This window comes from Nicotiana attenuata, unplaced genomic scaffold (assembly GCF_001879085.1).
Source record: "Nicotiana attenuata strain UT unplaced genomic scaffold, NIATTr2, whole genome shotgun sequence".
In the NCBI taxonomy this organism is placed as follows: Eukaryota; Viridiplantae; Streptophyta; class Magnoliopsida; order Solanales; family Solanaceae; genus Nicotiana; species Nicotiana attenuata.
The window spans coordinates 276,060-289,041 of record NW_017670362.1 but is presented as its reverse complement, the minus strand read 5'-3'; the positions used below and the strand labels follow the sequence as shown (position 1 = coordinate 289,041).

Below are 12,982 nucleotides of genomic sequence, written 5' to 3'. Positions count from 1 at the left end.
AGGATTGGTTTTCACTAATTGGTTATTATTCTTGTGTAGGTACTCAAAGAACAATAATTCAAGAGAAAATCTTGAGGAAATGGTGATGATGGGATTGGAGAGATTAATGGCGAGCTTAAAGACGAGATTAAGACGATGCCTGAAAATGAAGGAGCCTAAATACGACAAGATTGAGAAAAGTGAGAGCATGAGAATCGAGATAAGAAGTAGGAAAGCTCGTAAACTCATCGAACAGACACTCAAAATCGCTGACTCTCCCAAAACTAGAAGCTATACTTTCTAGTACTAGGTGGTGCAGAGCTCGAGTATTAGTTACCCAATCAGTCGAATTTAGTAATTTTTGTTTAAATTTTGTATTTGTTTAAAAAAATTCATTAAATATGTATTAATATTTAATTGTGAATCCATTAACTAAAATGAGCTATAAATTCCGTGGCAAATTTACAATCTATAAATTTCAAATTTTGACTTCGCCTCTGAATGCTGATAGTGTAGTACCATATAATCTTGTAATGACATATTCTGTTCTGCCTTTTCATGAGACATTAAGCTAAGCCTTGTGGTGTAGAGATACCTTCTTTCTCTTCTCTTTTCTTCTCTTATACAACCAGAGATTGATTCATGAGCGTTTCATGTGCGTAGTGTACACATATAAACATTTAACATTTGATATTGTATAGGGTAAAATATGTTCATATTAAATGATCGCACGAGGAAGTAATATGTGAAGCCGAAGACGGAAGATAGTTGAAACCGAAGGCAACGATCTCATTTTGTTACCGGAGAGGACGACACTCATAAAGATGAAATAAATGTTTGTCACCCGATAGCATTTAATGAGGAATATTCTACAGCATTAAGTACATGACCTCTTACAAGGAATGTGGCATTCACTGCCTGCCGTTACACATTCTTCAGTGGCTCTTATAATTGACATTAAAGAGGGGCTTGATCCTAGGACCTTGTTCCCTAGGTGCAACTATAAATCGTGAGCTCTATTATCATTGTAAAGGACACGACTTTTCTGGCAAACATACGCTACACTCTATCCAAAGCTTAATATAATTTTATCTTCTTGTTCTTTGATATCCTTGTTGTTGTGCCCGGAAGCCTTGCTCCCGGAATTACTATTTCTGCTATTGTATCTCCATCTCAAGGCTAAATATTATTTTCATCTAATTCATCTATTATTTCAGGATCGAATTATTTACTTGCCTATAAATCACGTATAAATTCAATTGTACCATTTTATGGGTAAACAGTTTGGCGCCCACTGTGGGGCTTAGACAGTTGTGTAATTAAATTGGTCCTTGCCTCTTTTACTAATGTGTTGATTATTTGTTCTTAGCAAAAAAACGTAGAAAATGGTAGATAATGGTGTTAACAACACACACAACCTTGAGGCCCAAGGAAATCATTCTCAGCACGAGGATTCAATCAGCGATACCCGCAGTGAGGGGAACGAGGCCACACCGGTCCACGGAAGGCAATACCCGCGACATGTTCGAGAGGCGACTCCTGATGATGCTGAAGAGGAGCACGTCGTCGAAGCGGTAAGGGTCCTACAAGAGCAACAAGAGGTCATTCTAGGCCATCTCACACGGCAGGATAAGGTGAGGATAGAACTGAAGCAAATGTTATCGGGTGTTTCCAATAACGCGAATAGACAAAGTCCAGTTTCCCCCCGATGCTCCGCAAATCAAACAATGCAGAGGGTCGACAAAAACACCCCAAGGGCTGAGGTTGGCTTCAATAGGGCCGGGGGGAGCGGATCCGGCAATAACAACGAGAGCGATCCCTTCAAAAACGAACTCATACGGTTTATGAGGGAAGTGAACGCCCGCATGGACCAAATCCCGGGTGCACCACCGGTGCTGAAAGGGCTGGACTCAAAGAAGTAAACTCAATTGCCATACAAACCAAGCGCGGCACCACAATTGATCCCGAATCAGTTTAAAATGCTTGACGTGCCGAAATATAATGGGACTTTAGATCCTCATGAGCATATCACCACCTATACAACGGCGGTGAAGGGGAATGATTTAGCTTTCCACGAGATTGAATCAGTGTTGCTGAAGAAATTCGGAAAGACACTCACGAAGGGAGCCTTGACGTGGTATTCGCTTTTTTCCTAGAATTTCATAGATTCCTTTGAAATACTCACGGATTCTTTCATTAAGGCCCATGCCGGCGCTAGAAAGGTAGAGGCCTGAAAGGACGATATTTTCAGAATTGCACAAGGAGACTCCAAGTTTCTACAGGAATTTGTAACCCGATTCCAGAAGGAAAGGATGTTGCTACCGGTCGTTCCGGATGAATGGGCGGCTGAAGCATTCACCAAAGGTTTGAATCCGAGAAGTTTCGATGCTTCCTGGAAATTGAAAGAAAGCATGCTCGAGTTCCAAGCGACAACTTGGGTGGATATTCACAACCAGTACGAGTCACAGATAAGGATTAAGGATGATCAGCTCGGATTTCCGACGTTGGTTAAGGGTCAGGAGAAGAATAAAAAAAATCCAAAGACGATTTTGACATAGATCGACGGTCTTCAAGGAGCTGGTTTTTGCCTTACGAATGGGCTGAAGGATGCGGTAGAGGTTTCCAGTCGACGGATAGGTTCGTTGCCGATAGAAGAACTGATCGCGGCCAGAGCAACAGGTCGTTACAGGACAAGGAAACATCGGGTTCTCGAGATTCTTCCTACCCAGACTTTCAGAATATAACTTCAACTTTAGTATAGTAGAGTTAGTATCGGCTATGAGGAACATTAAAGAAGCACGGTTCCCCAAGACAATGAGATCTGATCCCAGCCAGAGGCATCCTAATTTATGGTGTGAATATCACGGGACGAACGGTCACCAACTAGGGACTGTCGGCATCTGCGTGAAGAGATTGCGACACTGCTGAAAAATGACTATCTTAGGGAATTCTTTAGGGAATTCTTAAGTGACAGGGCTAAAAAGAATTACGGTCGCAATCGTGACAATGTGGAGACCTCAAAAGCATGAGAAGACCCCCGCGGCTAACAATCAACATGATTTGGGGGGGCGGGTGAACGAGATTAACGGGGTTTCCTTCTCGGCGGCAGAAAAGGCAAAGGTATTAGTAACCCACAGCAAGAGACTCTAGGAAGTCGGTGAAGATGACATCACCTTCACGTAAGAAGACGCGGATGGATTGTTGTTACCGCACAATGACGCATTGGTAATCTCTTTATACAAACGCGTTTAAGTGGATCCAAGGAGTTTGGCCAATATTATACAATGGAGGGTATTGGAGCAAGATAAATTTACCGGAAGCATCATTTCGGCCACAAAACTTCTTGTTGGTTTCAACCTAGCCAGCATGACAACCAAGGAGAGATCTTGTTGCCCACGAATGTCAAAATGATGATGAAGACGAAATTTTTCGAGGTGATGGATGGTGATATACGCTACAACATTATCCTGGGAAGACCATGGTTGCACGAGATGAAAGTTGTGTCATCGACATATTTCAAGTTGCTGAAATTCCCAACTCCCGAGGGAATTAAGCAAATAAGAGGTGACCAACCGGCGGCAAGGGAGATGAATGCAATTTCGGTCTCCAGTAGCAAAGGGAAAGAGCATGCGGCGTAGCAATTATAGGAACCGGTGCTTGCTCCCGAGCCAAGCGAGGTCAATCGGAGGGAAGAGGCGCTGGAATCTTATCAAGTGCCAAGGTATTTTTAGGTACCAGAAGATACAGACGCAACAAAATCCATAGTGGAAGAGCTCGAGCAAGTCGCATTATTCGAGAAGTTCCTAGAAAGGAAATTCCACTTGGGTTAGGACTGCACCCCGAACTAAGGTCTGGATTTATTGAATTTCTTAAATTTAACGTCGATTGTTTTCCGTGGTCGCATGCGTATATGAGAGGTATCCCGCCGGAAGTGGCCGTACACAAGTTAAGCTTGGATCCCAACATTCCTTCGGTAAGATAGAAAAAAACGTCCTATTGCCGAGGCCAGAAACAAATTCGTCAAAGAAGAGGTAACTCGTCTACTTAATATCGGTTCAATCCAAGAGGTAAAGTATCCAGATTAGATAGCTAATGTAGTAGTAGTTCCAAAGAAGAATAATAAATTTCGCATGTGCATAGACTATAAAGACTTGAACAAGGCGTGCCCAAAGGACTCGTTCCCATTGCCAAACATTGATCAAATGATCGATGCGACGGCCGGACATGAGTTAATGAATTTTCTCGATGCTTACTCCCGGTACAACAAAATTAAGATTAACCCGGAGGATTAGGAAAAAACTTCATTCATAATGAACTTCGGCATATATTGCGATAATTTGATGCCTTTCGGGCTAAAGAATGCCGGAACCACTTACCAGCGGCTTGTGAACAAAATCTTTGAAAACCATGGAAGTCTATATAGACAATATGTTTATTAAGTCTTTGAATTCAGGTGATCATCTTAAACACTTGCAAGAAAAATTTGACATTCTAAGAAAGCATAACATGAAGATTAACCCCGAGAAGTGTGTGTTCGGGGTCAGCTCCGGTAAGTTCCTAGGATTCCTGGTATCACAAAGGGGAATTGAGGTTAACCCCGATAAAATCAAAGCCATGGAAGACATCCCGGACCAGTTATCAAGCGTGAAAGAAGTTCAAAGGCTCACGGGGAGACTGGCTGCTTTGAGCAGGCTCATTTCCCGGTCTTCACAAAAATTCCATCATATCTTTTCGGTACTCAAGAAGAAGAACAACATCGAATGGACCCCGGAATGTCAGCAGGCTTTGAGAGATTTGAAAAGGTACTTGTCAAGTCCTCCGTTATTATCAAAGCTGCAGGAAGGCAAAAAATTGTTAATCTACTTAGCGGTCTCAGAGGAAGCGATAAGCGCCGTTTTAGTCCGTGAGGAAGAAGGTAAGTAATCTCTAATTTATTACGTTAGTAGAATTTTAACGAGAGCAGAAACTCGCTACCCACATTTGGAGAAGTCGGCCTTAGCCCTTGTAGTCGCTGCTCGGAAGTTAAGGCCTTATTTTTAATGTCACCCGATAGCTGTGATGACCACCTTTCCCCTGCGGAATATCCTTCATAAACCCGAAGTTTCAAGCAGGCTGGCCAAGTGGGCCGTCAAAATAAGTGAATTTGGCATAGTATATAAACCTAGGACTACGATTAAGTCACAAGTTTTGGCTGACTTTGTGGTCGATTTCAGTCCGGGATTGTTACCTCTGGCTACCAAAGAAGCAGTGATGGTGTCAGAACTAACATCAAGAGTTTGGACCCTATATACGGATGGAGCTTCCAACGTAAAAGGGTCCGGGCTTGGCATAGTATTGACCATGCCTTCGGGAGAAACCCTAAGGTAGGTCAGAAGAACAGTTCCTCTGACTAACAATTAAGCGGAGTATGAAGCTTTGATTGCAGGACTCGAATTGCCCCGGGGACTAGATTCCGAGATCACAAAAATCAAATGCGACTCCCAGCTAGTAGTAAATCAGGTCTGCGGGATCTTCGAAGCCAAAGATGATCGCATCCAACAATACAAAGCGAAGGTTCAGGCTCTGCTTGCTCTGTTCCGTGAGTGGTCAATTACAGATATCCTGAGGGATGAAAATGCAGAAGTGGACGCATTAACTAACCTTAGATCATCAACAAAAATGAAAGGATCGGACTCTGGTACGATCGTACAACTTATGCACTCAGTTCTGGACGCAAATAACTATTACAATGTAAATGTGACTAATTTGGTTCGGGACTGGAGGAATGAGATCATTAATTACCTCGAGCACGGAAAGTTGCCTTAAGATCCCAAGGAATCCCGGGCGCTGCGCGCTAAAGCAGCGCAGTATAGTTTCAAAGGAGGCCAATTGTACAGAAAATCTTTCCAAGGCACGCTGGCCCGATGTTGGGAGCCTCCAAATCTAATTACGTTATACGAGAAGTCCACGAAGGTATCTGTGGAAATCATTCTGGGCGCATATTCCTTAGTACTAAAATTGGTAAGGGCAGGCTACTATTGGCCCCGAATGGAACACGACATTAAAGCTTTTGTTCAAAAATGCGATAAGTGTCAACGCTACGCACCGTTGGTACATCAACCAGCAGAAACATTACACTCAATTTTGTCTCCGTGGTCGTTCGTGAAGTGGGGAATGGATATCATCGGACCACTGCGGCCGGCCCCTGGTAATGTAAGGTTTCTTTTGATTTGAACTGACTATTTTTCTAAGTGGGTTGAAGCAAGTCCTTATCGGAAGATTGGCGAACATGAAGTGGTGGATTTTTTGTGAGAGAACATAATTTGCAGATTTGGGATACCAAAAGAGATAGCCTGCGACAACGGCCACAATTTATAGGCGTAAAAGTCATGAAGTTCTTTGAAGACTTGAAAATCAAAAGGATCACATCTTTGCCCTATCATCTGAGCGCAAATGGTCAAGCGGAATCAGCGAATAAAGTAATTATACAAAACCTCAAAAAGAGATTGGAAGCAACTAAAGGCAAATGGCCCGAGGAACTGCCTGGAGTACTATACGAATGAAGAAGAATGGAAACTGAGAAGAAACACTTGGTATTTTGTGATGAAACAGGCGAAGAAACACCAGAGATCTAAAAACACAAAGCTTTGAGGAAGGCAAAGGAATTTTGAAGATTACGACAAAGAAGATTTGAAAGTAAAGTTTGGGCAAAAGAAGAAAGATACATTTATAGGTTTAAGATAACAGTTCAAATCCGGTAGTGGCCGACCGTCGACTGGCATGCATTAAATGCCTGGGAAACTGTACCGACGAGACGTTTCGATTACCCCTGTTACTTACGTCATGATGCTTACGTCATGATGTATCGAGGTCAAGATCGAGGTCTCAAATCGCTTCTTGTCATTACTCTCCAAAAAACTAGGGGACTATCTGTATACGGCCAAAATCGGGCTTGCCCTTTTTGTGAGACTGATCGAGGCTGGAGCATGATAAGTCAAGGATCGGCTTCGGTTTATATCAAACTATGGTGCAAAGTTAGGTTATCAAGCTCGAGACCCTAAGACTGATTAAGCTCGAGACCCCGAGACCGATTAAGATCGAGACAGACCAAAACCGAGACCGACCAAGATTGAGATCGACCAAGATCGAGACCGAATACGATGGAGATCGAGTGAAGCTTACTTGGTCTAATAACGGAAAGACGAAATATTCGCAATTGGGCGAGGATCACGGCGCAAATCCCGGCACGTATCAAGAAGAGGCCGATTAATTAGTAAATCATGGGATTTCTTACTGTATTTAGAATTGTACAAAGAGTAGGATTCCCCTACTATATAAAGGGGGTATGATCATTTGTAAAGGACATCATATTCACGTTACATAAAGCAATATATTCTCTTTCTCTTAAGCTCTCAATATTTCTGTTACTTTGTTCATACTTTCCAGTGAAATATTCACTTGATTCAAAGGCGGCCTAGCTCAAGGATCAATGCTATACATTTCTTTTGGTTTTATTTATTTCTATTTGCAGTTAATTTCATTAACAATATTGCATTTTTTCTCAGTTTGTGCCAAGTAAAATCGCGTGAACTTAAAACCACAGTACAAATTCAATTGCTATCCGTTTTTAGGGTAAACATTACTTTAGACTTCCGCTTAATTCATTTGATATGTCAGATATAAAATTCACCAGCAAGATTTACGATGCAAACTTATAATTTTATAAAGAGTGTCAAACTGGGACATGGATTTATCAATAAATTATTATTCGCGTCATGTATATTATCATCATCCAATTTATTAGGTTTATTGACCCATTTTTAAATCAAAACAATATATGATTTGTAATAATTATATCCCGATTAGGAATATACTCACATTTATAAACTAGAAAGTTTTTTTTATATAATTAGTATAAAAACAGTTATCTTTACTTGATCTGGCTCAATATATTTATACTATATACTATCACAAGCAATAGGAATTAAACCATTCCCTTAATCAAAATAAATAGTATTTAGTTTTGTATTACAATCATACCGATAGTATCCATACTTCTCTCAATATGCTGATTGTACTGATTTTCAATCGTCGACCCCCTAAACCTGATTCCAAGTTACTAACTGCTTTATAATTGAAAAGTACTTATGTACATTTGTCAAACTTATTGTTATTAGTGTAAGTTTTATACATAGCATGATAACATGGTATAACATTCAGAGTACTTCATGAATCTCACCATGCAAATTTCTATCTACACTGTATACTTATGTATTGCTCTAACTTGTTTTTGCATGCCAAAGAATATAGCTTTTTACGGTGAAGGCCATGATTAGCATATTAAAAATATATATATTATCAGCCCATTGGTTCTAGTTTCTGCAATTAATGAGTTTTTATGATTTCATATATCATATTGTACAACTTCATCGCGCAGATTCCAGTGTCTATGAGCTGGAGCTACATAGTTCGAGTAGGGGTTTAATTGAATCTCATTTATCGAAAAATTATACTGCGTAAATAGGATAAAAATTAAATTCTTTTGTACGTATGTGTATTTAGGTAATGAATCTCTTGACATAAAGGACGCCAATTTTAGTGCAGAGATGAAGATAACTCAAATTAAAATTGTTTTAGGTCGATAATGTTTCAAACTTTTTTTAAGTGTGCAATTTTACACTTTCGTTTTAGGTATTTTTAAGTGCCACGGAAAGATAATACCCTTAATCAGGAGAATTTGAAAACAACGAAATGCATGCGTTGAACATAGGTATTTAATGAATAATGAAATTCACTAAGTGGTCTCTCGATCTACATGTTGAAAGAAGAGACCTATGCACTTGCTCTTTAACCAACTTAATGCCTTTATCTCAATACGAAAACTAAATAAAGAAATAACAATAACTATGCCTCAGTCCCAAACAAATTAGGTCGGTTACAAAAACGAAATAAATATTAAAGAAAAACAAAAATTGAATTTCTCCAATTCACTTGTTGGCTCCAACAGTATCTTTCACTGCATCAGCAGCCCCTTGTGCCTTAGCCTTCATCTGCTGCCCAGTCTGCCATCAATTTTAATGACTAAATATTTGATATTAAGTAAAAAGCATTTAATATAATTCTCTCTCCTCTCCCTCTCCCTGTATCTCTCTCTATATATATGCAATATTACTATTCCCTTTACTCAATCTTTATATGGCGGTAATTATTCGTCTGTTCTGAAAAGATGGTACTTCTATATATTAGAAAAAAAACTCTTTTACTTTTTAAAACTTCCTCTTTTATAATAATATGGCATGCTCTAATAAATTATGACTACAGAAATATTATGGTATGTTTAAGGCCATAAATTCTACGAGTAAGCAAAACGAAGTCTTTCTTTCTTAATTACTTATTCTTCATATTCAGTCAACCACTGGTATATAAAATGAAACGGAGGGAGAAAATAAAAGGTGCAATGGCAAACCTCCTGCATGGATTGCTGAGCAGATTGGACTGTATCTCTAGCTTTGTCCATCATCTGGCTAGCTTTCTCCTGAAATATATATTCAGCAGAATATTATGAACCAACATCACATGTCAATTAATCCAAAATTTATCTATCTGCTTAATTAAAGAATGTAAAATTTGAGACTGATATTTACCTGAGTTTGGCCCTTAACTTCTCCTGCATGGTAACTGGCTTTCTGAGAATCCATCTTGAAATAGGAATTAAACGTACGTACAAAATAAATATTATATATAGAGAATGTTTTTGTTACTGATCACTAGTGATGTTGAAAAAATAAAACAAATGGCTATGGTTTATATAGGCTGCAAGAAGGGATGTGCGACAATATGTGTGCAGCTTTGAATAAATATCGGACGACATGAGTGCCATTTGATTAGGACAACTTTAATCCTGTCCAACACTTGTTAATCAGTTGACGAAACAATCTCCACATGTTACTGCTGGATGATTAATTTGACTTATATACACCATCAGCATAATTTAATCTATTATAACATGTTGTATATATGTTTTGTTTTCTATGTAACGTTTAATTTCACTTGCTATATATATATATATAGTCGGTTTAGGTGACCTTATAACATGTTGAATATTTTGCAGTCCCGGTTCAATTCACGTATTGTGCATTTTTTTTATTACATAATTAAAAATACCGACAGACTTCCGTCAATTTTTGGGTAGAATTTTTCTTTTTTGATCGTTTGTGAAATTTAATTGATCGACCGAAAATATTGACCGAACCGACTACCACAAATCGACCGATTTTCGGTCAGTTTTTGTCAATTACCGACTAACGCTTTGGCAGTCGGTTTTATTCTTTTTTTTTTTTTTGTACTAGTTCAGCGTTGGGTATTGTCAATGAGAGTGACTTTAATTTTGTCGATGAAACCTCAACAGCTTTTGATCCACAATCTCTTGTATTAAAGTTGGGGATACATTGTCAGAGCTAGAGGGTTTCAAAGTTCTGCCCGTTTGCTCCTATTATCACATACTCTGATGTACAATTTGATTCAGGATTTCGTACTTGCTTTCGAGCAATGTTTTAAAAGGTGGGGCATGAGGCGAGACGTTTTACCTCTAATAAGGCGAGGCGTAAGCCTGAGACATGGGGCGTATATCCCACGGATCTTTAAATTTTACTAATTTTAAGAATTTTAAGATAGTATAAAATAAATAATAATTATAAACATTACATTAAAATCACAAAATTATAACAAATAATCTATTTAAAATATTTATAAATTATAATTCAACTATGAATAATACGAAAAAGTATGACATATTTCATAATATGCAAATTAGCTGCAACGCCATTACAACTCAAACATCAAAAGTAATGTATTCGATGCGAAATCTCATATATATATCTCTTGAGTAATGAATCTTGAAAGAATTTCGATATTATAATTTGATTTTTTTTTTAAAATACTTCTTTTATTTAGTATGCTTTCTATTTGAAATAGAATTTATATAAAAACATAATTCACAATTTAAATATGATTCTCTAGCATCATTCATTTTTAAGTTTCAATTAGTTAATAAAGTGACACATAATTCACCATACTATACCATGATAACTAATTATTTGTAAATAGTTACTAGCTAATACTGAGCTATTAAATTAATAAGTATTGTATCTCGTAAACGTGAAAAAAATAATATTTAGGAAAATAATTACTAAAAAAAATATAGACTATTATATAATAAAGACATAACAAAAGTTAATACAAAAATACTTTTAAATGAAAGAGTTATTTAAAATTTACTGTCATAGCAGTCTTAGTGGATAACGACGTGCAATAATTTTTATTTTAGTTATGATATAAAATACTCTCAACTTAATGATTTATGATTAAGAAAAAAATAATTTTGAATAGTCAACGATTTATTAAGAAAATCTGAGGATTTGCAAGGTTAGTTAAACAAAATTGCATAAAGTTCTATTAGGCGAGTCTATTGAGTATAGTTATTATTCATGCATCCATTATTGTATTGTACACTTAGCGCACTTAGCTTACACTTAGTTAGCTTAGTTAGTCATTTAGCTAGCTTAGTTAGTAATAAGCTTGGTCAAGTAGTCAACATGTATATATACACTTGTACAGTTAATGAAATCAATTGAGGGTTCTCATTTTACAGAAAACACTTCCGTTTATCTGTTTCTCTCTATTCCTCTCTCCTGTTCTCTTTTCTCAGAACCTTCTAGAAGACTCCATGGCAGCTCTGATACCATATCAAACTACACATGAAATGTCTCCTCACCCCTTGATCCTACTGTCAAGCTAAAAGCACAAGAGGATAATCCCCTACCAGATCCCACATACTATAGAAAGCTAGTGGGAAAGCTCAACTTTCTCACCAATACCAGGCTGGATATAGCCTATAGTGTGCAGCTCTTAAGCCAGCTTATGCAGACTCCAAGGGACACTCATTTGACTGCAGCATTTCATCGCCTTAGGTATCTCAAAAAGGATCCTAGCTTGGGTGTATTCTTCTCCAACACTCCTGACTGTTCACTCAAGGCCTGTTGTGATTCAGACTGGGCAGCTTGCCCAGACTCTAGGAAGTCTGTCACTGTACATTGTTCTAATAGGAGACAATCCTATTAGCTGGAAGTCTAAGAAGCAGGAGACTGTTTCCTTGTCCTCGGCTGAAGCAGAGTACATATCCCTCAGGAAAGTAGTCGGGGAGTTGGTGTGGTTGAGCAGGCTATTTGCAGAGCTTACTGTTGCCCAATCAAGTCCCATTCACGTGTTTTGTGATAGCCAATCTGCCATACATATTGCCCATAATCCAGTATTTTACGAAAGGACCAAGCACATTGAAGTCGACTGCCATTTTGTGCGGAACAAGTTACAAGAAGGTCTCATCTCTCTTCATCATGTGAATACTCACAATCAGTTGGCTGACATTCTCACCAAAGCCCTCACAGGGGTCAAACATTCAGCTGTTCTAGGCAAGTTGGCTGTGAAGGCCTCACCTCCAACTTGAGGGGGGGTATTGAGTATAGTTATTATTCATACATTCATTATTGTATTGTACACTTAGCATACTTAGCTTACACTTAGTTAGCTTAGTTAGTGATTTAGCTAGCTTAGTTAGTAATTAGCTTGGTCAAGTAGTCAACATGTATATATACACTTGTACAGTTAATGAAATCAATTGAGGGTTCTCATTTTACAGAAAACACTTTCGTTTATCTGTTTCTCTCTATTCCTCTCTCCTGTTATCTTTTCTCAGAACCTTCCAGAAGACTCCATGGCAGCTCTGTAGATCTGAGCTTGCATGTGTAGTTTGATAGAGTCCAGTACGTCGGGCGTTGGGCGTGTTTGGAGCATAAGCCCCGGCGGCCCGAGGCGTATGTCTCACGGATCTAAGCCCCGCACATAAGCCCAGGGGCGTTTTATGAGTGCTCCGCCCCAGGACGAGCTCCGGACGAGTCCCAATTCTGTCTTTTAAAACAGAGCTTTCGAGAACCTGATTTGGGTATTGTTTTCTTCAATAGTCAGATGG

The 12,982-nt window shown here is 38.7% G+C and overlaps 1 protein-coding gene across 1 annotated transcript; it reads right to left on the bottom strand.

Annotated features, from left to right (window-relative positions):
- Nucleotides 1-8,694: 8,694 nt before the first annotated feature.
- On the bottom strand, nucleotides 8,695-9,735 carry LOC109238356 (late embryogenesis abundant protein 1-like). The gene is made up of 3 exons (XM_019404791.1): nucleotides 9,603-9,735; nucleotides 9,425-9,493; nucleotides 8,695-9,020 (listed from the first exon to the last, which is right to left on the bottom strand). Exons 1-3 carry the CDS (start codon nucleotides 9,654-9,656, stop codon nucleotides 8,946-8,948), a joined length of 198 nt encoding a protein of 65 aa, XP_019260336.1. The 5' UTR covers nucleotides 9,657-9,735; the 3' UTR covers nucleotides 8,695-8,945.
- Between the last annotated feature and the right edge of the window lie 3,247 nt (nucleotides 9,736-12,982).